Below are 26,293 nucleotides of genomic sequence, written 5' to 3' on the forward strand. Positions count from 1 at the left end.
TTGAGCTGCCTGTGACTAAGTGAGCAGGTCTAATAGACATTTTATCGATTGCCAGTACAATTATATTTGATGAGCTTTTAATTGAATTGATTTACTTTCCCTGTGCCGTATAAATAGCAGGCAGCAAGGTCGAAGAAACCGCAGGAACCGCAGGTCATGCGGTATGGCCTAGATATCCGGATAGATCGGTCCTTGATAGCGAAAGTCGGGTTAATTCGTGGAACAGGAATAATAATGGAGCCAAGGCAACATAGGTAATGCCATTTTAAACGACATGACAAATTACTTGGATATTCAAGTAGTCAAGGTCTACATTTAATTGGAATTTTAGTTTCATTTTAACTTTCGTGTAGTGAATTTTTAATAATATCAAGCAATGTGGCATATTTATAAAGTTTATAAACATGTGTAACTACTCCGCGACTTTGACCGCGTTTAAGAAACTGTTTTTAATCGAATATGAAAATGGGCTAAAATTTGTGCAATCGTTTAATGGAAAAATGTGAACGGAAAATATGTGAAAATTCAACCACAAACTCATAGAGGTATCCCGCATTAAAATCGGAAGCCCATAACTTAAGTTATGGAACCTGGAAGTGCAGTTTTGGGTTCTAATTCTGAAAATCATTGGAAATATGGAAAAATCGAAAATGAAAATGGACTAAAATTTTGACCATCGTTTAAAGTAGATATTTAACCGTAGATTATTAGGAAATTCAATCACAAACTCAAAAAGGTATCCCACTTCAAAATCGGAGTCGGAATAACTCAAGTTATGGAATCCAAAAGTTCAGTTTTGGGTCCCCATTCTAAAAACCTTTGGAAATACGGAAAAATCTGACATGAAAATGGACTAAAATTTGGACCCTCTTGAAAAATAATTATTTGAATATAGAACGTTAACGAATTTAACCACAAACTCAAAGAGGTATCCCTCATCAAAATCGGAGTGCAAAAACTAAAGTTTCCCATTCTGAAATTCATTGGAAATACGGAAAAATCGTACATGAAGATGAGCTAAAATTTGGACCCCCCTTAAAAATATTTATTTGAATGCAGAACATTGGAGAACTCAATTACAAACTCAATGAGATATCGCACTTTAAAAACGGAATTCATGGAAGTGCAGTTTTGGGTTCCAATTCTGAGAACCTTGGAAATACAGAAAAATCGAACATGAAAATGGGTTAAATTTTCGACCCTCTTTGAAAATAAATATTTATAGTTAGATTATTAGAGAACTTAACCACAAGCACATAGAGGCATTCCACTTCAAAATCGGGATCAAATAACTCAAGTTATGGAATCTAGAAGTTCAGTTTTGGGTTCCCATTCTGAACGCCAATGGAAATATGGGAAAATCGAACATGAAAATGGGTTAAACTTTTGATCCTATGTTAAAATAAGTATTTGAACGTAGAATATAAGGAAATTCAACTACAAACTAAAAGAGGTATTCCACATCAAAATCGGAGTCCCATAACATAATATATAGAATCCGAAAGTCATTGAAAATATGGTAAAATCAAACATGAAAATGGAATATATTAAATTAAAAGAATATATTGAATTGAAAGTGAGAGTACTTTTTTAAACTATCCCATATTCTGTGTGCCGAAATACAGTTCAATTTGTCAGAAGTTAAAGCCAAAATAGTGAATTCAATGGAAGTATTAGTATCAGGATGGAACAATTGTGCGATCAAGTTACAAATTCGAGCAGCCAAATGGCTGGGCAATTGTCAGCGACAGAGGCGGAAAACTTTTGCGATGCTTTATCATTTTCCCGTAGCACTGTCTCGTGTATCTCTGTTTTTAGCAGGAAGAGTTCATCTGATTTTGGGCTCCTGGCTGAGTTTTCCTGTCTGAATTTTCCATCCACCGAAAAACTCACGGCTGATGGAAATGCCAACAGCAGCCGAGAAGTTTTCCATCAGAGAAAGTTTCCATCCCATCGCAAAGTTGTAATTCCGTGCACGCCGCCTTTGGTTTTCCGAAAAAAAGGAGGAAACAAAAAAAACTTTTCTCTAGCTGCCTGTGATGACTGCATTGGAAAAACAAGTTTGTTTTCATTTTTCCCGTTTCGCATTTTCTCTCTTTGTTTTCGTTACAGTTTGTTCTTTATGTTTGATGGCCTTTGGGTTCTGCTGTCTCTTTCTGCAGCCCTCTATCTGTCTCTTTCGTCATCGGCTTTTTTGTCACATTCCCAGCAATTTTTTCCCGTATTTTCCACCCATTTTTTCACCCTTTTGTCCTGACTGCAAGCTTTATTTGTAAGCTGCGAGCATAATTTCATTTTAATACTTTTTAAGCGCATTAATTACACATACACAAAAAAACGCAGAAGAAAATGCGAGAAAGAGAGGGGAAGTGTGGGTGCGAAAAAGACAGATGCATTGACATTGCCCAACCCCCTTAACCCTTGCCATCCCTGTCTCTCAATTTAAGTGGATAATATGCGAGGTAATAACATCAAATGAATTGTGAGAACGCTCTCGGGAATTTTCCCTCTTTTTCCACCCATCTCGTTTCTTTTTTATAAGAATGCAAATAGTATTTTCTGTTATTTCTGTTTATTCAATTTGTAAGCTTTATTGTCAACGTCGTTAGTACTCGTTGCTCATTCATCTCCCGATTCCCAGCCGAAAGGGACTTTTATTTAATACTTTTGCTGCACATTACGTATACGTATGCACATACGCCCCTTATAAACTGGATAATGTCGTGATGGGAGGGGATTTCCCTCAACCTTGGGAACAAAAATTGGTTGGGAAAAATATCCATTGTGTTGGATAAACAAAAAAATATATTATTAATTCGAGCTACAGCTCGTTTTGTTACGGGTCCAAGGCAAAATAATTATATTTAAAGTTTTCTAGTGAAAAACACAGCTTAAAATGATTTTTTATTATAATAATAAATTATATTTCAAGTCCAAGAAGATCTCAAAATATAAACTCCGACTAGTAAAAACAAATTCAGCATATCCTGTATTTTGCCGAGTGCTATTTATTGCCTTTCACCATTTATTGCAGTCTTAAGTGCATTGCTAAATTACTTTTCCGCCAACGTTGCATTGTAACCAATTTTTGGGAAATCCAACAAGCTGTACAAAAAGTAAAACACTTGCCATTAATCCAAGAAACTAATTCGCTTTTAACGGCAACCTTATCTAAATGGGTTGAAAATCCCTGGAAAAAACAGCAGCTGCTGTTGGCAAAATCGAAACGTGTCAATGCCATAAATTTGGGCCAATCCAAGTGCAGCGTATTTACGACCAGCTACTCCAATTGCACTAATTAACTGAGTGGAAATATGGGAGGGATGGGCGGCAGGTGGTGGGTGGTGGTGTGTTGTGGGTGGTATGTGGTGGGTGTTGCAGGGACGACTGCACATCCCTTGGAAGCGGCGGACAGGCAACCTTCACCTGAATGGACAAACAGTGACGCCATTGCGACATCCGACACCAGAACCATTTTGCAATCGAGAGTCTGTTCGCAGACCAACACTGAAAGAAAAAATAAGTACTACAAAAAATACAAAAAAAATTCTTAACTCAAAGAACAATGATTAAATTAAGCCTGCCATTTATATTTTAGAAATACTAAACTAAAAATAGCCCACTGAAAAAAATATACTTCCAAAAAATCAAAGAAAATTCACTATAGATAGTCAAAAATTAATTGAACTTCAAAAAAATTGACTTTAAAGTTAAGTCTACTGTAAACATTTAAGAAAAGGTACCTATGAATAACCCATTTCATAGGCATTATTATGACTTTTTTTTACAATAAACCTTAAAGTATACTTCCAAAACGTTTCAAAATTTTGGGTCATTATATATTTGGGTAAATCAAAAATGAAATCAAAGTCAAATAAAATTGTATTTAAGATTCCTTTATAAAATGAAAAACATTTATGAACAATACATTTTGATTATACGTAATGGTAATATTTGGTTTTTTTGAGATATAATTTTTTTTTTATATTAAAAAAATAATGATATTTTATTTACAAGCCACTCTAAAATAGTTAAGAAACACCCATCTATAAAATAGTTACTGCTATATCTTTAAAACGCACAATAGATTGCGAGGGGATTTCATTTCTCCCAGTGTATCTGCCAATGCCACCCACACCCCCCTTTGATTAGCCGTGTGTTGTTGAGTGCATCCAAGTTGCGAAGAGGTGGCTGTATTGCATTACGTATACGTAATCAGCTTAGTTGCTGTCGCTTAATCAAATAATCATTGCCAGCTCCTTGCTCCCAGTTTCGACCTTCGACCAGGGAAAACCGAACCGAGCCCCACCGAATCGAATCGAAACGAAACGAATTGGAACGAATCGGAACTCCCCTGCCCTGGTAATTACAAATAGTTCAAGGATCGGCCAGTCGTCAGTCCGGTGACAATTGAGCGATTAGTGTGTTTGGGGAGCTGGGGAACCAGAACCCATTACACAGGTGTTCTAAATAGGTCATGTGCGTATTGCGGATTGGATTGAGTCACCTCTTATTAGTGGCCATGTCCCCAAGTTTAGCTGGTTGTTCTGGTTACTTAATAAAAAAAAAAACCCCAGCATGCGGTTCCATTATAAATCATCACTTCCCCAACTCCAAAATCATAATTCGTCAAGGCATCAAAACGTTTAGACCTAAACTCTAAATTTGATTCCAGATAAAATTTGTTTTGTAATATGGAAAACGATGGCTGGACTTCAGATAAAGGCCTTTACGATGTTAAGATTAAGACTCAAAAACTATTAAAGAAATTGGACCCCAGCATGGACAAGGAATCGGAAATAATGGCAAAGAGTGAGAATGATTTTGCTAAAGAGAAAAACCTAGAAGAGGTCCAAATGGATGCGCAATTTCTTCAATACATTCTAAGGATGGTGCAGAAACGTCTACTCGAGGAGACCCAAAGATATGCCGCCCTGCAGGTTGAGGTCCTCGAGACTCGGGATCGTATGTATGCCGATAGGAAACGCATTGATAAGATAAAGGAGAAGTTGAGATTCATCTGTACCATGACCAAAGAGGCCAACGAGTGGATGGACAGCTTGGCGGCCAGCGAAGATTGCAAAACCAGCATCTAATCTGGGTGTTTTGAGGTCTAATATTTGAAGTAGTTCCAGGCAGTCCAGAAGTTCAATAACAATATATATGTGATTTCGATCTTTATTGGAAAATCTAGTTTTTCAGCCTTTGCCTCTCCTAAATTTAAAGATTTCATATCCTACTTATGGTAAACATTGTCATAATAATGGTAAGAAACATCAAACAACTTTGTAAGCAAATTGTAAGTGGATAGTATAAATAAGAATATGATATATGGGAACGATTTATTCAAGCTTAAGGTTACCACTTATAAGGAAAGAAGATATTTCCCCAGGTTAAGGCTAAACATATGATGATTAATATCTTGTTTTTAAGAGAAAATGCCAGGAATTGAGTGCCTCTTCCTTTAATTATTGCAGCTTTGACATTATCAAATTGGAAGTGAATATTATCAATAGGAATATGATATATGGGAAAGATTTATTCAAGCATTAGCTTCCCAAAGTCATGATCATTTCTCCTTTAAAGTTAAACGTTGGATGACTTAAGCCTTGGTTTTAATGGAAAATACCAGGAATTAAATGCCCCCTGCGTTTATTATTGCAACTTTGACATTTTGCTTGCGATTTCTGCCAATGACTCTGTTTTTCTCCCCCAGGTCAATTTTTTCCAAAGAGCTACTGCTGTTTTTTCACCAGAAATTTGCTGCCGTTTGTCGACCGCATTGTTCTTCTGGGAATTCGATTGCAGTCACTTTGGCCAACTTGTTTGTTTGAATGCCTATTTATAGTCTGTCATTTGAATGGCATTCCAGGCGGGCGGTTTGCCCACGCATCATTTAAAAGATATGGGGGAAATTGGACGATGATGATGGGTATGGGTATGGGGATGGGGATGGGAATGGGGTGTACTCTCTATACAGACGAATATGGTATATCGTAAACACATTTCCCGTTACACGTGCGGACATTTTGTTTAGTTAGTCAATTTCAATAGCTGCGTGTATATATAGTGTAGTATGTAGATGTGCGCTCATCGTAATTACATAATGATTTATTTTCGCATACAATTCGCTTGATTTGTTTTTTTCCTGAACGCTGGAATCAGAATGAGAATCAGAATGTGTTTTCAGTTATTTACACTGATTGCGAGGCCATCACATCATAGGATAATCATCATCATCATCCGTTGCATACAGGAAAAAACAAGATGCTAAAAGTTATGATCATTGATTGGAAGAAAAGAAAAGCTTGGGATCGCATCTGGAAATCGATTTTCTCTCTATTATTTTAGAGAACCAGTACTAGTACACTTTGGCGGAATTGAAATTAATTTGATTTATTTATTAGCTGTCTGTTATTCGTTTATAAACAATAAAAGCCCGAAGAATGCGCATTTGAGGTTTATGAACATTTTCGTAGCGCCCAAAGCGAAGCGAAAGCAACACCACCAACAATTATTTTTATGGCAAATATTTATCTAACAGCATTTTGGGGGCGATGGGTGGTTTTTCGGTTTCTCGGTTTTGTACGATTTGTTCGGGCTTTTCGGTGGGGGCTGTCAAAGGCAAACAAAAGCATCGAAGGTTGTTAATGCTGAAATATTAATGTGCGTTAATTACCCGCAGACGGCGAAAAAAAAGGATAGGTTTTCGGAGGGGTCAAGGGGCAATCTGCATTTCCTCCTTAATCGCTGATTTTGTGTGCTTTTAAAATATCAACACATTTATCTAGAGTGCAATTAATTCAATATATTCAAATGATATTGAAAATTAAACTGATCCGGTTTGAGATATATTTTATTATCTTGTTATTAGAACTGAAATTCATGCACCGGAATGCTTGGGAAATTAGGAATGGGATTTTTCACATCTGGGGTTCCTAATTCCCCACAAGCCAAAGGTAATAATTTAAAGACTTAGGAATTCCATTGGATGTAATTTTAGACATCTGTTTGGGGATATTGTAAATGTCATTAATTTTTTATAATTATACACTAGCTGAAGGGTAAAGTTCAAACCATCTATGAGATATAAGTCATGTGTCCATGGATTTCTATAAATATTTTGCTGTTTTGTAAAAGTTTCTGCCAGTCCTGCATTTCTACGGTTTTGCTAATAAAAAATGTAAGACCCCCTGTACATATGGTCACTAGCGAATGTTTAAAAATTAATCGCATTTGGCTATAATGTAATCAAAGTCCTAAGGCCGAAAACTGAAATAGAAAATCTCGGCCAGCGCAAAGAAGGCAATTAGGCTAATAGAAATTTAAATTTAATTTGCCAGTTTATAGACGATGTAGTGTGTATAAAAGCTATAGAGATGGAGATGTATTTGGCTCGCACCGCCTTTGAGTTCATTTGTTCTGGTCCGAAGATTACGCATTTTGTTTATTATTTTGATGAAGTGATGTTGCTGCCATTGTTCCTCGGTTGTTATTGTTCATTTATTTTTGCCCATTTGCCATTGCCAAGGCGACCATCGAAAAGGTTAAACGCATCGAGTTACATGTGCGGGGGCGAAAATATTGAAGATAAAATGTAATAAGTTTAATTTAATATGGTAGAAAATATACGTAGACTAAAGAAGTGGGTATTTTCAAGATTCAGCTAGAACTTTCCAGCTTTTAAATATATTTTTTATAAAACCAGTTATCATTTTTGCCTTTAATGAAGTCTATTTTTTTTTTTTGATAAATAAGAAAACCATCACCAAAAGGAAATCCAGTTATAGTTGACATTTTTTGTTATTCATTTTTGTTTTGTTCTTTCGCAAAAAGCGGGCGAAGGAAAGGTCAAAGAGAAAAGCGTGGAAATAAGTAAATATAATCAAATTTGGAGTTAATGAGCGACCCGGAAATCATTTTCAGCACCATCAACAGGGAAAAACCAAAACAGAACCATAACTGTAGCATAAATTTGGGGGAAAATTCAAAGGGAATGCCAGGCGACTTTTTATTTTGGTTTCTCGTCATCTGTTTTTCCCTTCCAGCAGGACAACGAACTTTCCGTGGGAATAGTCGGAAAAACCAAGGAGGTGGTCGGTGAAAATTAAGTGGAGCGGGCGGGATGGGAGACCAATGGCAAACAGAGAAAGCAGAGAAAGCATCCAAATATTTTGGCTTGGTCAATATTGAGTTGAAAATGAATGCCAAGCGCCTCTACCTCCCCTAAATAGTCAGCACAATGGTGTTAGCTTTGTTCATTGGCAAAAAAAATACATAAATATATATATAAAATAAAAAAGAAAACTGAGAGGAGCGGAAAAATTTTCACAAAGCGTACAACAAAGCCATCATCAATTTGAAATGCTCAAATGACGGAGAACTTACTTCAGCCAACACACTGGTGTATACAAATATATACCTATAGAATGTATACCCCGGTTCAATGACCCTTTTCGCAATATTAAATGACAAGTAATTGAGCTGCTATGCCCGCGAAATGAAAATCAATTTCATTGGGCCGAATTTAATAATTTAAAGTGTGACCAAACTTATATATACATTTATACCAATATATTTTTACCTAAGAATGACGAGTTCAATACCCCTAATTGCAGTATTAAATAACAAGAAATTGAGCTGCTGCAACCGAAATATTGATTGTTGTTTGCTAATAAAATTTCAATATAACTTAAAAGAATTTAATCATTTGAAGTGTGACCAGAACAATCGTTTTAGTAATTTTCAATCAGCTCAAGGTGTAAATTGATTAATGTTTAAGCAAATCCAATGGAATCATGGTTAATACTTTTCAAAAGTGGAAAAAGCGAATTACACCTGCTAGCCCCCATCGCAAAGGACCAACTACTTTAACCGATCCGATAATTTGCTTCTCAAAGCGCCTATTCATGGGGTTATGAAAAAGGGAACCCAAGGAAGTGGGGGAAAACAATGACAAATAATTAATTGCGCACACTTTGACGGGACGGGAGGTCCTTTTCTGTCTGCCTGTCAGTCAGTCAGTCCCCTTCCTCGTCCTGTGTGGAATCCTGTATCCATTTATAAACAGCACACAAATATGTCTGATGTGCGAGAGGCTTAGTGGAGATGGGAATGGAGATGGGTATCGAGCTTCTTCTTCTTTGGCCCCGGCACCAATTAACTTGGGCGTATTGTGTAAATAATGTGTTGGACATGGTAACACATTCATGTGCCGGCCATAGACACGTCGTTGGCATCGTCATCTCCGGATACTGAAGACCCCCAGGATCCAAGGGACTACCCAAGCCCCCCAAAAACCCCGGGCAGCTATACGATTTTGATTGCACTTGGAGCTCTAATTGAAGACCCAGACAGGAGCGAAGATGGCCCACCTCCGAAATGGGGCCGTTGACATTGATCCATTCCGATTAGACGTTGAATTCTGATGCCTTCGATGCTCGTTGGTAATTGCCATCAAATCGAGGAATAAAAAGCCAAAAAAGAAAAGGCTACAATGTGCCAGCACTGGGGGAAAAAAGTTTCAAAATATTTACGAAATATATCATTTGAACTTGCAAGGGAATTATGAAACATGTTAAAGTATATTCATAAGGATTTTAATTGAATAAAATAATACAAGTTAAAAATTAACATGAATTTTTTATCGAATTTAAAATCCTATTGTATGAATTTCCACATATTTACCTAACTTAATTGGAAGAATAGAAACAAAGGGTAATGGTTAATCGAATGAAATTAGCATGAAATAAACCATTTGTTTTTAATTCTCGGAAATTCTATTCTATTCTATTTTATAGAATCTTTGTGTTAAATTATCGAAATATATATATATCCCAAGTTCCAAGAATTTTTCAGCTTTGGCTCCTTGGGCGGAATCAAATTCTAAGAAATTGATTTCCAAGAAACCTTAGGGGCTTTCAATATTATTGTTTTTTTTTGAGTGTAGGGCGAAGCCAAGTGGTGGACTGACTTGTGTGCCATGCATGTGACGGCAACCCAGCAGGATATTTTGTAAATCATTAGTCAACAAAACGGTGGTAATGGTGTGCGGTGTGTGTGTGTGACTTTCCTGGCAAGTGTATGAATGTGTGTGTGTGAGTGACGCCATTATTCTCCTCTTGCCCTCATTTTATACCCCCCCGATCTCGTGGGTTTATATGCCACATTCCTAGTCTGATGAGATGCGCCGCCTGCGCAAGATTGCCCCGAGTTTCTCTGTTTTGAGTGCAGTCTGCCACCGATGTCATCAGCATTACGAGTGGGTGGTCCTAGGGTGGTCCTGGGGTGGTCCTTGGGCGGTGCTGAAGGTGCCAAATGCCACACAAGTCCAGCCAACTGAATCACCAATCATACGCCACCCACATTAGGCCCTTAAGGTGACTCGTTTCGAAAGGCCATATTAAAGATTTTGTGAATTATTATCCAATTATCTTGTTAAGACACCCTAAGACCAGGTCTTAATATTATAGATGTAATTTAAAATAAACAAAATAAATAGTTTGCCTTAATAAATTTACCACCAACCTTTGACCCCTGAAGTGACTCATATCGAAAGTAGAGAACAAACACGTATTGAATATATAATCAATCCTAATTTATTAATAATACTATAAAAATACTGTAATATAAAATACTATAAAAATACTGTAATATAAAATACTAAATAATACCCACATTAAATACCAGGTCTAAATCAAGTTTTATAAAATATGTTTGAAAAATTCGTTAAGTCTTATACATAAATGACGACTTCCAGACTCTTCAGTGTATTTATTAAAAATCGTTTATGTTTGGCTAATAATTGGCTACGAAACCTATTTCTGAATCCCCGGTCAAGTGGAAAAGTAGTTTATTCGTTGGAAAGTTCGAGCAATATCTCAGTGCACAAATTGCGTGGCGAGAATTCAGTCAGGGGGAAAGTCTTGCCGAAGGCATGAAAATGGTGAAAAGTTTCGGATGGAGGTGAAAGTTAGATGGGGGGGCGGGGGCAAAGTGGGCGTAGGTCAAGGGAAAGGGGGGTTCTTTTTTTGGGCTGGTGGCGCGGCTAATGACGCCAACATTAGGCGGACGTTTAATGTATGTGCACGTAGTCAGGACCATTCCACACACTGTCTCGCTTTCTCTCTCTCTCCCCGGTGCTACCATCACTTTCTCCTGCTTTCTCTGTCTCTCTCTCTCTCTCTCTCTGTGTGTCTTGCTCTTCTGCTCTTCTCACACACTTACGTACGCATGAAAGTCAAGGCAGACAACGTCAGATGCTCGAGCATTGCATTACATAAGCGACGCAAAACTGTATGCTACACTTTTTGATGGCCACCCATCCATCTGTCTGTGTGTGTGTGTGTGTGTGTGTTATTTCTGGCCATGGAAAACACTGAGGAAAATGGGGAGGGGGAAAAGGACAGCGGTTGAGGGTCGACAAGGATACGCACGGCACGCCACTCAAAAGCCATAAGCCCGGCAAATTAACATGCCCAAATTATGACAAAAGGAAAACGAGGCTATAACAAAGACCCCACAAACTAAGGGTGCAAAAATGTGGTGGGGGTAGGGGGGGTATTTTTCCAGGGGGCGGACCACTTCGCCCGTAGACCGGAAAAGGCAAAAGTGAGATTAGAAAACTTTGGCGTTAATAACATTTTCCAAATACTCTGCAAAAGTTCTTCAATCTTAATAGAGATGGCCCACTATCGTTTTGTTAATAATAGTTTCCTATAAATCATAGAAACTATCAAGGTAATTAAGTTTATTTAAGCCATTAAGCCAGTAATTCTGCAAGAAATATAACTGAGTCAACAGATATGAACCTCTTGATAAAGATAGATATCTTGTTATTTAAGAATGTTTGATTTTTAAAATATAATTTTGGATCTACACCATTACAATTTAAATTCCCTTACCTAAGAACACCCTTAAGAAATTACCAAAAATCATAGACCAACTTAATGAATTATTATTCGCTCTATTGGCACTTTGGCGTGTCATTAAATCAGTATAATCCCCTTTTATGGGGCTGATTTTTGAGGTTGCGGGAGCTTCAAGTGCAGATTACTCATACGCCCCGTGAGCCGTGGCGAAAACTGAAAAGTGAAAGTGAAACTGACTCACCAAAGCACCCGCACACGACACATAACTGTCATAATCAGGGATGCGGACACGGTGGCCAACAAAACATCAACTGGAACATAATGGCCAAGTTTTGGCAGAATCGGGGGATAAACCCCCTTTAAAAAAAAAGGTACATGGAACCGCAGTCGCCATAGTCATAGTTTAATATCCATTTAACATGCTCGTGTTGCTGCTTCTGCTTTTCACTGAACGAAAAATTGTCTAGAACTAGAAATTCATTCCCGAATTAAGGGTTAAACATCTGCTTTTCGCAAATGTAAATATTACCGCATGCTGTTTATTTGTTTGTTTATTTCAATAAGCAGCGGACCATGTTTGTTTATCAAATTCACCATAATCGATGGTAAATTCTACAGTTTACATTTCCCTGTGCTCAGATATTTATGCACTTTGATTTTGCCATTTCTGCGACACCCATAGAATGAGACTCAACAATCTAGTTTATAAATATGATATCATTTTAGAAATTAAAGAAATCTTAACCTGATTAAATCAAATTAGTTAACCAATAAATTTTTCTCAGTGCTCTTGGTAAGTCGGGGAAAATTCCCAAAGTGATTATATTAATACAACATGAGCCACAAGTGTGTTGCATACATTGAGGCGTGCCGACTTGAATCCATGACAAAAACTTTTGGCCCATTGTATGTGTATCTGTATCGGTGTCCGTGTGGGTGTGGTGTATCTGTGTGTGGCACTGTGCGTGTGTGCCATTCATGGCATATGAAATATACATAAACCAACAGAGCCAACGAACCAACTCTAATAATAATAAAATAATAAAAACCAAAACAAACTTTTCACCATACTCAAAAGTTGTCGGTTGTGTTTCGCCCAAGAAAAGATGCGGCCAAGAAGCTAAAAAGAGTCGTACTATATAACTTAAACTTCAAAACTTCGATTGCCATCGCCAGCCACAATCAGTTCTGGGATTATATTTCGGGTCTTTGGAGAAAACTAAAGGGAAAATAAAATGGCAAATGGATACATTGGCCAATATAAGTAATTATTATATTTATACCTTCTCTGCTTAAAACCCTAAAATAATATTAAATAAATTCTTTTACTTACCGCAACATTTAGTTTAAAGCCGTGGGCGTAGTTTAAGGAATTAACTGCAAAGAGAAAGTTGCAAAATATATATAGTATTTATAATTTAAAATCAGAATAGTTTGCAGAATGCTTGTAACATTATATACACATATTTCAAGTCCCTCGTCTGCTGCAGTTTTGGCCTTAATTTTCCAAATCAAACAAAATAAAGGAAAAGAAAGGAAAAGACGAGCACTCACACAAGCATAAGTGAAATGCTTTCTTGTGTGTGTGTGTGAGTGAAGGTCATCCGTGTGCATCTCCAAATGATGCCACCACCCACACCAAGATAATAATACAAAAAAAAAATAACCACACACGTGCACAGCGGTGCCTAATGAACTAAATTTCCATTTTTCGTTGCACTGCAAAATAAATTATAAAGTAAAATAATAAAAAATTTAATTAAATTAAACAGTAGTAAATAAATAAGAGTTAACCATTAGCTTTACAGGACTCCTAAGTTTTGGAAACCATAAAAAGGTTTATAAACTTTTTCCCTGTGAGTGATATATCCTTAAATCTATCGATTTCCTTATTAAACATTGTTTAGCAATTTATTTTAATTTTTAAGAGATGAAAAAAAAAATTGTCTGGAAACTACATTTCCCAATAAATATTTGTGTATATTAACCATTTGCCAATTCCAGTGTATTAATCTTGATCCCGTGTATTTGCCTTTCGCGTACGCTGTGTGTTTTTCAGCTCCTCCAGCTGCCAGAACCCCTTTCTTTGACCCCGCCCCCCCAAAAACCACCCACTGCCTTGCCCTTGCCTTGGAAAAGCCAAAATAAAAAAATAAAAAACGAAAGAAAGAAAGAAGAAAACTCAGCTGGCGTTCCCTGTTCGCTGTTTATCTCGCTCGCTGTGCACATTAACCTCTTTGTTAATCATTTACAAACAAATGCAAATAAAATAAAATACAGCCGCCCAGGTGGGCGGGGCGGGGGCAAAGGTAACGAAGGCGGCAGAGGCAACAAACAGCGATGACGACGACGGCTATGCAAATAAAAAAGCTGGCAAATGAGCAGCGAAATTGCAAAAAGGGCAGGCCATAATAGAGGAGCGGGGGAAATTCCGGGGGGGTTACGGCCTGGGATAAGCTCTCGAGCTTTACGGCATACACAAAAAAACAGGGCGGCAAGACAGGAAGAAGTGCCACGCCCACACAGGATTTTGGTTAAGTACACGGAGAAAAATTGAAAACATTTAAAATTTAAAATTTAAAAAAAATAAAATTGAAAGCTTTTTTTTAATACGATTTCTATTTTATTGATTGATAAAGGCTTTTTAAATTTATCTTATTTCCTAATTTCATTACTTAATTTTATTTTTTAATATATAACCAATCAAAAATTTCTAAAAAAAAAAGTCCGACAGAGTATATGTTTGTTTTAAATATTTTTTGTACACATATTATTTTTATTAAATTTATATTCAAATTTTCTTTTAGCATCAATCCTTTTTTATAAGTCATAACACATATTATTTGAAAATATTTAAGATTTAAATATTCTTTTAAAGTTTCCAATCATTGTTTTAGCCCATAATCATTTTTCTTAAGATCTAATACTATTTGTTTAAACCTTTTCTTAATATTGATCAATTATTTTACAATCAAGACTTATTAAGCACAGAAAATTATAACTTTAAAAAATATTTATAAGTCTTAAAATGGCCATGCATATTTTGTTTCCGTGTAGATTCCTTTAGTTTTCCTGGACATTCAAAAAATGATGCCACAGTTGAAAAATTCATCTTGAATCGCTGAATAATTCAGCGAAACTTTTGCGACTCTTTTCACTGCAAATTGCATTTTGGTCTGGTCAAAAACCAGAGCTCCTGTGTTGACTTTTCAGCAAACTTTTAATCAACGGTGGTGAGGGGCCAGGGGGATTGCTGGGGTTGGTCTGAGCTGGTGAAAGGGGGGTTGCCACGGCGTTCCAATTTCCCAGCTGCTTTCATATGCAAAAGATACTCGACTTTATGCTGCTGCTGCTGCTCGGCTTGTTCATAATTAGTTTGATGATGTTTGCAGTCAACCTACTTCCTCTTCGTCACTCCCTTTGCCACTTTCTTTGCCTCTTTGGCATTTCCCCACCCCTTTTATCACCCATTTTTAGCCCTCACTCCCTTGTTTTCCCTTAGTGCGTTTCCAAGGCTCTGGAAAACATTCATTCCGACGCCCTAATGATATTTTAATTAAAACTATGCCAAATTTTCAGAAAAGCAACTGGTAAAAACAACCAAAATACCCCTTTTTTACATTTGGGTAATTCCTCTGAATAAATTTAATCCATATTAATGTAGTTACAATTTTTTAAGCCCTTGTATTTTTGGAATAATTAATTTACCATCAAAAGATAGTACATCATATTTTTGAATATCTCTAGATATATATTTCCAAAATACCACTTTAGTACATTCAAGAGGTACCAAAAAGTGAGTACCCATGTAAGTAATCACCAAGGTACTTCCTTGTCCGTTTGTCAACTGGTCATTCAGTCATTCGGTCTTTTTGTCCTTTCGTCAGTTGGTCAATCAAGCGGAAGCAGCGGTCTGGGGGGAAAACCTTTTGGCTTTTCACGCAACACGGCTGCTTTAATAAAATTGTTCACTTTTCCCCTGCCCTTCGGGTGTGCGTGTGTATTGGTCTCTCTGTGTGTGTGTGTGTGTGTGTGTTTTAGGCCTGATTCGATTTTCGTTGATTTCCCAGAAAACTCCACATTTTCCACCACCCCCGCTTTTCCAAGACGGTGCCTTTGGGTCTTGGGTTTGTTGAATTTATTCGCCAGCCTCCTTGTTGCGGCGGCAATCTTTGATCAAATCGAAAGCGAGAGCGAAAGCCATGAGATACTTCTGGCTGCTAGAATACCTTGAGATACTTTCGCTTCAAGTGCTACTTGTATCTCTCGGATAAACACGGTGAGAAGCAGTAATTACGATATGCACTTGGGCATTTATCAATGCCTAGATATTGACACGGTCTTAACACGATTTCAACGGCTTAATTAGGCCAAGATAAATAATTAAAGCTATCAGACATTGATTTATCTCAAAGACGTTATAGTGTGAGTATTACAAATCGTTGTATTTAACACTGAATAAAAGCAAGTACCATAAAAGGAAATAGTTCGGTTTAAGTTACAGTTGCCAAATGAGAATTCATGAATTCATGCCCAGATATTTTTGGTATTCCACCACTTTTTAGGACATTTTATCCATGCAAATACGTTGTGTACCAACCCGTTGCAAGCTGCAAAGTGCAGAAAATTCAGTCTGTCGGATGTAAATGTATCTGCGAGTTCCCGGGTCGTATCTAATCTTCTCTACCATGTATCCACCGCCGTTTGTATGCCAGGTAATTGCCCAGCCAGAAAAAAGAACATGTTAACCACGACAGGCAACTCCATTCCCCAAGCATTTGCAGCCCCACCATTTTTTTTTTGCCCCCAGCTTCGCTGATATCATGTCCCGTCCAGCAAACCTTTATCAACACACACGAAAAAAAGCCTAATAAATGTTTGTTTAATATAATATAATACTAATATACACAATTTGCATATAAATTTACCATAACCTTAATTTTTAGGCGCTGATTCGATTAGAACGCAATTATACTGAAGAATTCGCGTTTTCGAAAATTTAAATTTTATCGCATTCTCTTCCTTATAAAGCACTTAAGTTTTAACTGCTAGAAAACTATATCTTATATCTTAAATTTCTATGAAAATCCCTTAACTTAAAGTGCCATATTTTCTCACAGTGGAGCGTCAGGCGTCGCGACGTCCATGCTGTCAACGCCATGCCTTCTAACGGTTTATTTGCAAAGCGTTCAAACTGTCAAAATGGCGTGCGGTGCGCGCTGGCCATAAAAAAAAAAAGAAAACCTAAACCAAAACCCCAAAACAGAAACAGAAACCGAACGAGCCGAGGAAAACTGGAATGGGAACGGGAACGGGAACGGCAACGACGTCAGTGAGTCAATAATGTAATTTTCTCGTTTGATATTTCGACTACACACACACACTCGCCGAATTGTGGGAAATGAATGAGGAAATGAGTTGAAGGCGAGCCATTAAATGAACCCAGCAGCATTCCTTGAAAGCAAGCCAAACGAGGTTAAAGGTCGCATAAGGAGCCTCAAAAAGAAATGCATCCATCCAAGCCAATCATCTATATTAAGGAATTTTGTTTAAATTCCTTTATAAGAACTAGCATTCTGAGCAGCAGCCTAAGAATCAGTCTTAAAAACCATATAGTAGACGGCTGTGAAAAGACTGTCAGTCAGTGCCTATAACATGCACACACCCACATCGAAGTAAAGGGTTAAACAGTTTCAGAAAAATTTTCATTTACACTAAAATATTTCGGCAAATTTTGAATATTACCAGATTTTAAACATTTAACACTGCTTTATCGCGGGGATTTGCTTTAGTAAACCCATCTCAGGATAGGTGAACATGTCGTCAGCAAAGCCATCCAAGGATCTCGACCCTCAGGTGAGTTCGCTCGACTATCAGGAATTGCAGGATCTGGAGAAGTTGTGCCCCATCGATATGGCTAGGCCCAACCAGCCGAGGAGTTCTTCTTGGCGCGTCGTGGACCAGCAGTTGGAGGAGGGAATGGGTAAGCTCAATAAGCACTTTCAAATCTTTTAACATTTAAATCATCTGTAATTTTTCAATATCAACTTTTATCGATAATACCATCCGATTTTTCTTATCGTTATGCATCCCTAGGCGAACTGCAACGCATGTTCGATCGTCTGGTACCTTCGACTTCTCCGGGAAGAGAACTGCCCGCCAATAGTCGTCGCAATCTCAACAGTTCAAATTCGATATTTTACGGCTCGAATGAGGCCCCACTGCCGGCGGTCAAAAAATCAAGGGGACAAATTAAGAAGACCCACACCCGTAATCCCATTTTAAATCCCGATGAAAGTGATGAGGAAATAGAGGAAAAAGCACAGCAGGTGGTACAGGTTTTAGATAAACAGGATGTGGATCTGTCTGAGCAGCAGCCAATGGACGTGGAAGCCCGTCTGTTGGCCATCAGATTCTTCAATCTCATGCTGGCGAAGCTCTGGCGCCGTCGCAGGGCCGAAGTCTGCGACCTTCACACCCTAGTTCGCAAGTACCAGGCTCATGTGAGTTTTAAAACATTCTTAGTAACTATTTAAACTTGATATATATGTCAAGAAAAATTACATTTTTATTGAAAATCTCTGTTTATGTTATTGGCTTATATTTTTTTTATCAATATATAAAACTCGGGCCATAATTTATAAAGATCTATTCAGAGACCATTCAAGTAATACTACAGCGTCGAAATTTTTACGTTTAATACCTACTATAGAATACATTAGTGCTATGAAGTTTTTTAACCCTGAGTGCCATCAGTCAGCTTTAAACCTTTAAACCTTACCCAACCTAAATCTATTTTATTTTTGTAGCATATTATAATGTAAACCAATGTATCCCTTAGGCCGCTCGCACCCAAACCGAACTTTTCACCCGGAACCAAATGATCTGTTTGGAGCAGCGTCGTGGGGAACAGCTGAGGAACCAGCTGATGACGGCAATCAGTCGCGCCCGCGTTTCCATGGAAAATTGCACCGAACTGGACAACGAATTGAAGGAGTCGAGGACCCGGGAAGCCACTCTGCACAAGGAACTGACCACCAAGTCACTGGAGTGCGAGTATTTCTCGGAAATGCTGAGCACCTGCCGCTCTGAAATGTTCCGCGAGTTGGCCAAATATCGCGAAGGTGCCACCGAGTTGGCCAAAGAGCAGAGACGAGCTCTCGAATTGGAGCGCGAGAATGCCCAACTGGAGGACGAACTGCTCACGATTAAGGATAAGTTTTTACTGCAGAACGACCAGATGTCGGTGGCCCTGGGCGAGAAACAGCAGCAGCTGGACAACGCCTACGAGACCCTGAAGCAATGCGAACAGGAACTGGCCAAGCTGGAGATGTAAGTAGTCAATCCATTTTATATATATGATTTCATGGTCTTTTAAATGACTTTCTAGATTATTCTGAACCCATCAACTAATTTTGCATATTAAACAGATAATACATACAGTTCTCATACGCAAAGATGATATGATATCATAAAAAAATTTTTAGAACACAAACTTCAGACTTCTTTTTGAATAGTTATTATAAAATCCTTCCAAGTTTGTTACTACAAATTAATTACTAATTTCAGTTCTAAATTTTAGATTTTAATAATTCTGAAAGATGGTATGATATCATAAACTTTTTTTAAGAACCCACACTTTGGAGTACTATTGGGGTAATTTTAAAATCCATCCTCAGTTTATATCTACAAATTATTTACTAATTTCAGTTCTAAATTTTAAGATTTTAATAGTTCTGACCTTACAGAAAAAAAGGTCTTTCTTTTTTATTTTTAAAACCTGTTCTGATGTTTCGATCTCTGATTTTTCCACAGGAAATACAACGAGGCGCTGGCTCAGAACGAGATCGATGTGGAGTTGCAGGAGGAGATCTCGAACCTGAAGAGGAGCATGGGCGTGGCCCGCTGTCTGATCTTCTACCTCACGGCCCGCGAGTGGGGAACTTTCCAGGGTTGCCTATACCACTTGGTGGCCGGAACCCTAGACTGTCTGGCGCCCTCGTTTTCCACACCGCCGATGGCCGACAATATGCTTCGCATGGCGCTGGCTGCCGTCTTCCTGCTTTTCGCCATGTATTAAATTGACCCGATGATACGAAACGGACTCCGAGTGGACACTTTCGGGGCTTTCAAGGATGACTAAGTGTCTGCCAGTTATCGGAGTCCAATAGTTGAGCAATGAGGGCTGCGGGGATCTCGTGAGAAAATTTCTGGACACGCGAACACAAATTTGTTGCACACGCATATTAGATAGCTTTTCGTTTTTTTTTTTGTCGCAGTATATCACTATCGAAAAAAGAAAAAAATTAAAATAAAATTTTCCCCTACCCTCAGAGTCCAAGTGGTGTTTTTATTAAGCTGCAGCCGACCCCTATTTTTCCTTAGGCTTTATAAAAATAAATACCAAAGTACTTAAGGTTTTTATTTAATGATGAAACTCCAAACCGACACAAAAATAAGCAAGTCCAACTTGTGTGTGTATGTGCATGTCCACATCCCATTTGTATTTTCCACCTCAATTGATTGCAATATCTGAATGTGAATGTGACTGTCCAAATCCATTATTATTTGGTTTGCGGTCGACCGCGAAACACACATTTCATTCTAATTTCGAAATGGTGCTCAAACACGATTGACAGTTCGTTAGTGAATTACTGGTGAGAACGTTGTGACTATTGGGTTGTATCTGCTTAATAAAACACCCAGTCTTATTATAATAGATACGTGTATATGCATTGAATAAATCAAGTATTTATTTTGCAGTTTACTAAAACAAAATAATTATAGCTTGTCTTAAAGAAAAATAACTATGTAGAGTTAATTATAATATATAGTTTTTATGGTTTTATGGATTCGTCCACAAATGGTTGCTAATAATGAGTCCATAGCCAAAAAAAAATTCAAAATAATTACCTCGGCAGTTAAATAATAAATAAAACTATAAAACGATTTTATTATGGGTAATTGCTTTTCTTTTTGACGAGTAAAAGTGCGGAAGAGCCTTACAAAAAAAGTACGCATACGCCGCGTGCTCAGTTCGACGAATGCTATTCATTGGAGGGCCCAATGTCATCCGAATTACTGAATTGCTGAATCGCTGAATCAAATCAAGCGAGGTGAACTGAGTCGGGAGCACAAAGGCCTTAACTCGATAAATGCATAATACAATGCGACCCATAATTGTCGCAATGGGTGTGAAAATGCGAATGGGAGTGGTGTCTATATTGTGTCCATCCCAATGGATATGTCAAATGGAACATGGAGTCAGTTCATCGGACAGGCGCTTTAATTAAACAAACTAATCTGTAATTGGTTATGTAATTCGATTCTCCTTTATTTTGCCTATTTATCGACGAATATAAAAGAAAAACACCTGCACTCTGGACTCAGGGTTCTATATATAGAACCCTAAACAAAGCGATGTTCTATATCCACCGAAAAGTGGGGGAGGGGATAATATCGTGTTTGGCCATCCAACGTTTTATCTTCCAACTGGTAATCCTCGGCGATTTTTGATAATTTATGATAATTCAAGTTTATTTACTGCATACAAGACCATAAATTGTTACCAAGCAATTTCCATACGAGAGATAAGAATATTTCCGGAACTGGCCCTACACACAGACATTATCTATTACAGAATGGGGCATGTGTTTGGTAGGCCTCTTAAATCCCTTGTAACTCCCAGATATTTAATTATGGGCTCTTTGAATAGTGTTTGGTTTTCTGGGATGTTTAATATAATAAAGTATAATAAGGGAGCCTCTAAAAATGATTTATATGATGTGGGGAAACCTAGTTAATAATAATATTATGAGTCAGTGAATTAATGAGTATGAATTTTGATATTTCCAGAATTATGAAAGTGACTTTGAAGTAGATTTTAAAATTTGGGGAATTTTCAAACTTATTCTACACCGAAAAATAAGGTTTTTTTTTTTAATATAAATACCAAGTAAAGGTAATAGTTTAAAAACCTTTCTTTAAGTGTACTTATCATAGTGGTTGGTGCTCTCTTCAGTGTTTAACTTACGTATTTAATTAATTGGCTTCGGCTTTTGCTGTTTTGTTGTTGCTACCTATGTATTTTTGTTTGTTATTTTTGTTTATTTATATTTGTTTGCCTTTTCCCGCCTTGCGAATTTCAGTTTGAAGAGCATTGCACGATTTACAGTTCGATCAGTGGGGTTACTCTCTCTTTCCGCTCTGCCTCTCCTTTCTCTCTCACTCTCTTTTCTCACAACAGGTGACACCCGAATGTTTTTTGTAGCACCTTTATTGTATTCATCATTTTACACAAAATAAAAGCCATTGCAAATTAAACGCCGATCGCAATGGGAATTCGCACATAAAAAAGAAAACAAAAAAAAAGAGGGGGGAGCACAATTGAAAAACTTAACCTGTGCGAAACCAAACGAAACTGAAACCAAAACCAAAACGAAACCGCGAAACACGTTGCTTTCTCCCTCCGTCACTCTCTCTTTCTCCTTGCTCGCTCTGCCCGTTTTCCCCTGTTTATCGCGGATTATATTTATGCGAGCGGAGCGGACTAACGGGAAAAGCTCCGGCGGACGACCACTGACCAACTGAGAACGGAGAGCCAGCGACGGAGAACTAGGCACCCGAAACGGAGAGGGTTTATCTCAAGTACAGTGGCCCCCCGCCGAGAAGTACCAATTGGCAACTCTAGCACTTACAAATTTGTAGGCTCAGGCTTGAAAATGTCTTACAAGCAAACACAGTGGACACTTTCAACAGCAAATAACAAAGTTGGCGAAATTTAACAATATACAATTATATACCTATACATACATAATAATACATCACTCATACGACATGTATGACAATTGGAATTCAGTCTTATATGATAGGTCTTCCATGTCTTACCTTGTCTCCTAATTCATTTTGTTGGAGTTCTTAATGAAATTAGAAAGAGCTAATAATAAGTGTTCGGTTTAAAGTTACGCCGTCTAGTTTAAAATAAAGTATTGATCAGAGGCAACCGTGCGTATGAGTAATAAACAATGCCCAGAACGCTAGGTCCATTAAAAAATAACGTACAAAAATGTAGAGCCAGTTCAAAAAAATTGTATCAATAAGCATTTTTAAATAACCTTCAATATTTTTGTAATCCTTTTTCTCACTCGATCAGTGCCTACTGTACCGACGCTCTCTGTTGCATATCCTCTCCCTCGCTCGCTGGCTCCCTAACTCCCTGTCCCCATCTCACTCCCTCTGTTTGCGTGGGTGCCGATCGTGCGAGCGGGAGAGCGCGTGCAAATATGATTATTGTTCTTTCGCCTGCTGCCCCCCTCCTTCGTCGTCTGCCCACCTCTCTCTCTCTCTCTGCCACCCACCGTAAGTGCGTCTGTGTTTGTGCGATGAGTGTGCGACGGCGGTCGCTGTAACGGTTTGTTTGTTATTTTGTTATTATAGCTTTATTGCACAATCCCATGGCACCCACCACCCACCGCCCACCGCCTATCAGCCCCGCCCCCTTTTGTTCGGTTGCAGGGCAAACAAACAAAAGGAATTGGGAGAAGGAGAGGGCGAGAAAGAGAGAGAGGAGAAGAAAGCTTCTGATCGCCACACTTGCCACAAAAAGTACGCCACTGCAATACAGTGAAGCTTCGTTAATGCAATTGCAATTCTGAAACTTTTCACAGAGAATAATTGTGAATTTAAGATCTTAATAAAATTAATTATTTAAAAAACTCAGCTGTCACCGAACACTTTTCAGATGTGACTCATTGATAAATGTATGTATGTATGTGTATTATTTCGCATTTAAGCAGTACAGTAAAGATTCATGGTTGAAGAAGCATTTTGCTTAAATTTATAAAAAAATGTTAGAATTTTTGTATCTGCTCGATATCTATTATTATAATGTTACTCATTTTAATGACTGTTATTTTGAATTTACATTTTTTATTTAAGGCTCAACAATTAAATCAGATTTAAATAATCAGCTGTGAGTCATTTCTCAAATTTCATATCAAACCGACAACGGTACTTTAGTTGTGGAAAAGGTCTTATAAATATAAAATAATAACAGATGCAAAATTGATCTGGAAAGATCTTATTAGTAAAAACTTTTTAAATGGGTCTGCTTAAAACGATGCTAATGAATATAAGCATTTTGGAAGGCCTAATTCTACATAGGAAAGTAAAATAAAAAATAAAACCAAACTACATATGTACATTTTTAATTAATAATTAATAATTTAATTAATATAAGTTATTATATACGGAGTGAGTGTTTATTAATACTAAACAATTTGTTTATGACATCTTAAATATTTTCAAAACAAAATAAAAATGTATTTAGGGTTTATTGTTATACTTTAAATATATATTTATTGTGTGTCGTTTTTAGGCTTTTTCTCGCAGTGCAGAGAGCAAAACAAGTGGCCACTGTGGGTGGGAGCGGGATGGGGCGACCAGGTGACAATGGGTGCGAGGGAGAGGGTGTGCGAATTTTTGTTTGCTCTGCCGACGTCGTTTTTTTGCGTGTGTAAATTTCAGTGCTTCAATTTTATGTGTGTTTCCCTCTCCCCCGCTTTATTATCGCCCCCTCCCCCCCTTCATTTGTGTTTGCGTCGGCGTGCGCGCAAGTAAATTTCTTCTAATTTAATATTTTGTTTACATTATTTATTCATTTACTTATGTATTTGCGGAGCTTCCTCTTCGCGCGCTTGTTTGTTTATGTATTTCACCTGGTCCTCCCCCTTTTCGCTCCCTTTTTCCGCCCATCTTCAGGGCCAAGTTTACGTTTTGGCTAATCATTTACAATTTGGACCACGATCGCTTTACCAAAAGGGGGTTTTTCGTAATACCAACAAACAAGAATTTGAGTTAGTGCTCGGAAAAAAAAAACAGAAATTAAAATGCATTCTAAAGTGGCTCAAAATCGTAGTTCCATTTCCTACAAACATCTAAACATTTTTAACCGAGAACATCAGTTCAGGGAAAAACTTTAAAGAAATATAAGATCTCTTCCAAAATAAACAAGAAGTTCCCCATTAAACAACAGTTCTAATTACCTCCCCATAAACAAAAGGTTTCTGTTACTTTTAAGCAACTTCCCATGACTTACGGGAAACTTTAAATGTTTATTTGCTGTAAAGTTATAGCCCATTCAAGCAAAAACGAACTGTCTGGCCTTATATATGATACCAGTACTCAAATTTCCTTCAGGCTGGAAACAAAATAAATAAACACAGACAGTACTCACATAGCTTTCCTAAAAAAATTAACCGATTACCCGTGGTTTTTCCATAAAAACCAAACCTATTCATTTCAAATGTACCTAACTGTGGAAATAAAAGCACATTTAACTTCTCGTTTTAATAAGCTGTAGTCGTTTTTAAGAATTGTATAATCAGTGGCGGATCCACGGGGGGGAAATAGGGAAATTTCCCCCCCCTTGGAACCACAGAACCTGAAAATGCATGCACTCTGTAATGCATGCATATGGTTGACTTTTCAAATATAACCACTTTGTTTACCTAAAAATTGGGATGAATAATTTTTGTTTTATAATTTGTACTGTATTTCTCTCGCAATAATAAGATTGAACCCCAAATCGAAGAATAAGTTCAATTTCCCCCCCCAAGAATCGTCTCTGGATCCGCCACTGGTATAATAGAAGTTACTTTCCAAGAACATTATAAGAACATGGAACATATATCTTTGTATCTTTAAGTTACCTTTTAATATGAAATAAATTAATGATCTATATTAAAAGGTTTTTTATAACATTTTTATTTTAATAGGCTGTAGTCATTTTTAAGACTTCTTCCAAAGTAAAGTTTGAAGAACATTATTAGAATATGATGAAATATATCTTTGTATCTTTAAGTTACTTTTTAATATGAAAAAAATAATGATCTATATTAAAAGGTTAGACATTTTTTATAACATTTTTATTTTAATAGGCTTTAGTTGTTTTTAAGAATAATTCTAAAGTATAAGTTACTTTCCAAGAACATTTTTAGAACATGATGAAATATATCTTTGTATCTTTAAGTTATCTTTTAATATGAAATAAATTAATGATCTGTATTAAAAGGTTAGCAATTTTTTAAAACATTTTTATTTTAATAGGCTTTAGTCGGTTTTCATTTTTAGAACATGATAAAATATATCTTTGCATCCTTAAGCTACCTTTTGATATGAAATAAATTATTGATCTATATTAGAAGGTTAACAATTTTTTATTTAATAAGCTGTAGTCGTTTTGAAGGCTACTTCTAAAGTAGAAGTTAATTTTCAAGAACATTATTAGAACATGATGAAATATATCTTTGTATCTTTAAGTTACCTTTTAATATGAAATAAATTAATGATCTATATTAAAAGGTTAAACATTTTTTATATCATTTTTATTTTAATAGCCTTTAGTCGGTTTTCATTTTCAGAAC

General features: G+C 37.1%; 2 protein-coding genes across 3 annotated transcripts in view; one reads left to right on the forward strand and one right to left on the reverse strand.

Moving 5' to 3' along the window:
- The window catches only part of LOC119557989 (1-phosphatidylinositol 4,5-bisphosphate phosphodiesterase), a 53,300-nt gene that overhangs the window by 26,238 nt on the left and 769 nt on the right, over window positions 1–26,293 (reverse strand). The window contains exons 1-2 of one of the 2 annotated variants that reach the window (XM_037871085.1): window positions 21,904–22,090; window positions 13,204–13,247 (exon numbers count right to left, since the gene is read on the reverse strand). The gene's annotated coding sequence lies outside the window, so the exon portion shown is untranslated. Of the gene's footprint in view, window positions 1–13,203; window positions 13,248–21,903; window positions 22,091–26,293 lie in introns of those variants that run through there. The other variant, XM_037871084.1, reaches the window with a different exon arrangement.
- LOC119557991 lies at window positions 17,514–20,205 on the forward strand. The gene is made up of 4 exons (XM_037871090.1): window positions 17,514–17,853; window positions 17,967–18,373; window positions 18,712–19,202; window positions 19,686–20,205. The coding sequence occupies exons 1-4, from the start codon at window positions 17,688–17,690 to the stop codon at window positions 19,948–19,950; spliced, it is 1,329 nt and encodes a 442-aa protein (XP_037727018.1). The 5' UTR covers window positions 17,514–17,687; the 3' UTR covers window positions 19,951–20,205.

This window comes from Drosophila subpulchrella, chromosome X (assembly GCF_014743375.2).
Source record: "Drosophila subpulchrella strain 33 F10 #4 breed RU33 chromosome X, RU_Dsub_v1.1 Primary Assembly, whole genome shotgun sequence".
Lineage (NCBI taxonomy): Eukaryota > Metazoa > Arthropoda > Insecta > Diptera > Drosophilidae > Drosophila > Drosophila subpulchrella.

Coding starts and splice junctions, on each gene's coding strand:
- LOC119557991 (XM_037871090.1), top strand. CDS start 17,688: ATGTCGTCAGCAAAGCCATCCAAGGATCTCGACCCTCAGGTGAGTTCG. Junction 17,854..17,966: donor GCAGTTGGAGGAGGGAATGG/GTAAGCTCAATA, acceptor ATGCATCCCTAG/GCGAACTGCAACGCATGTTC. Junction 18,374..18,711: donor TTCGCAAGTACCAGGCTCAT/GTGAGTTTTAAA, acceptor TGTATCCCTTAG/GCCGCTCGCACCCAAACCGA.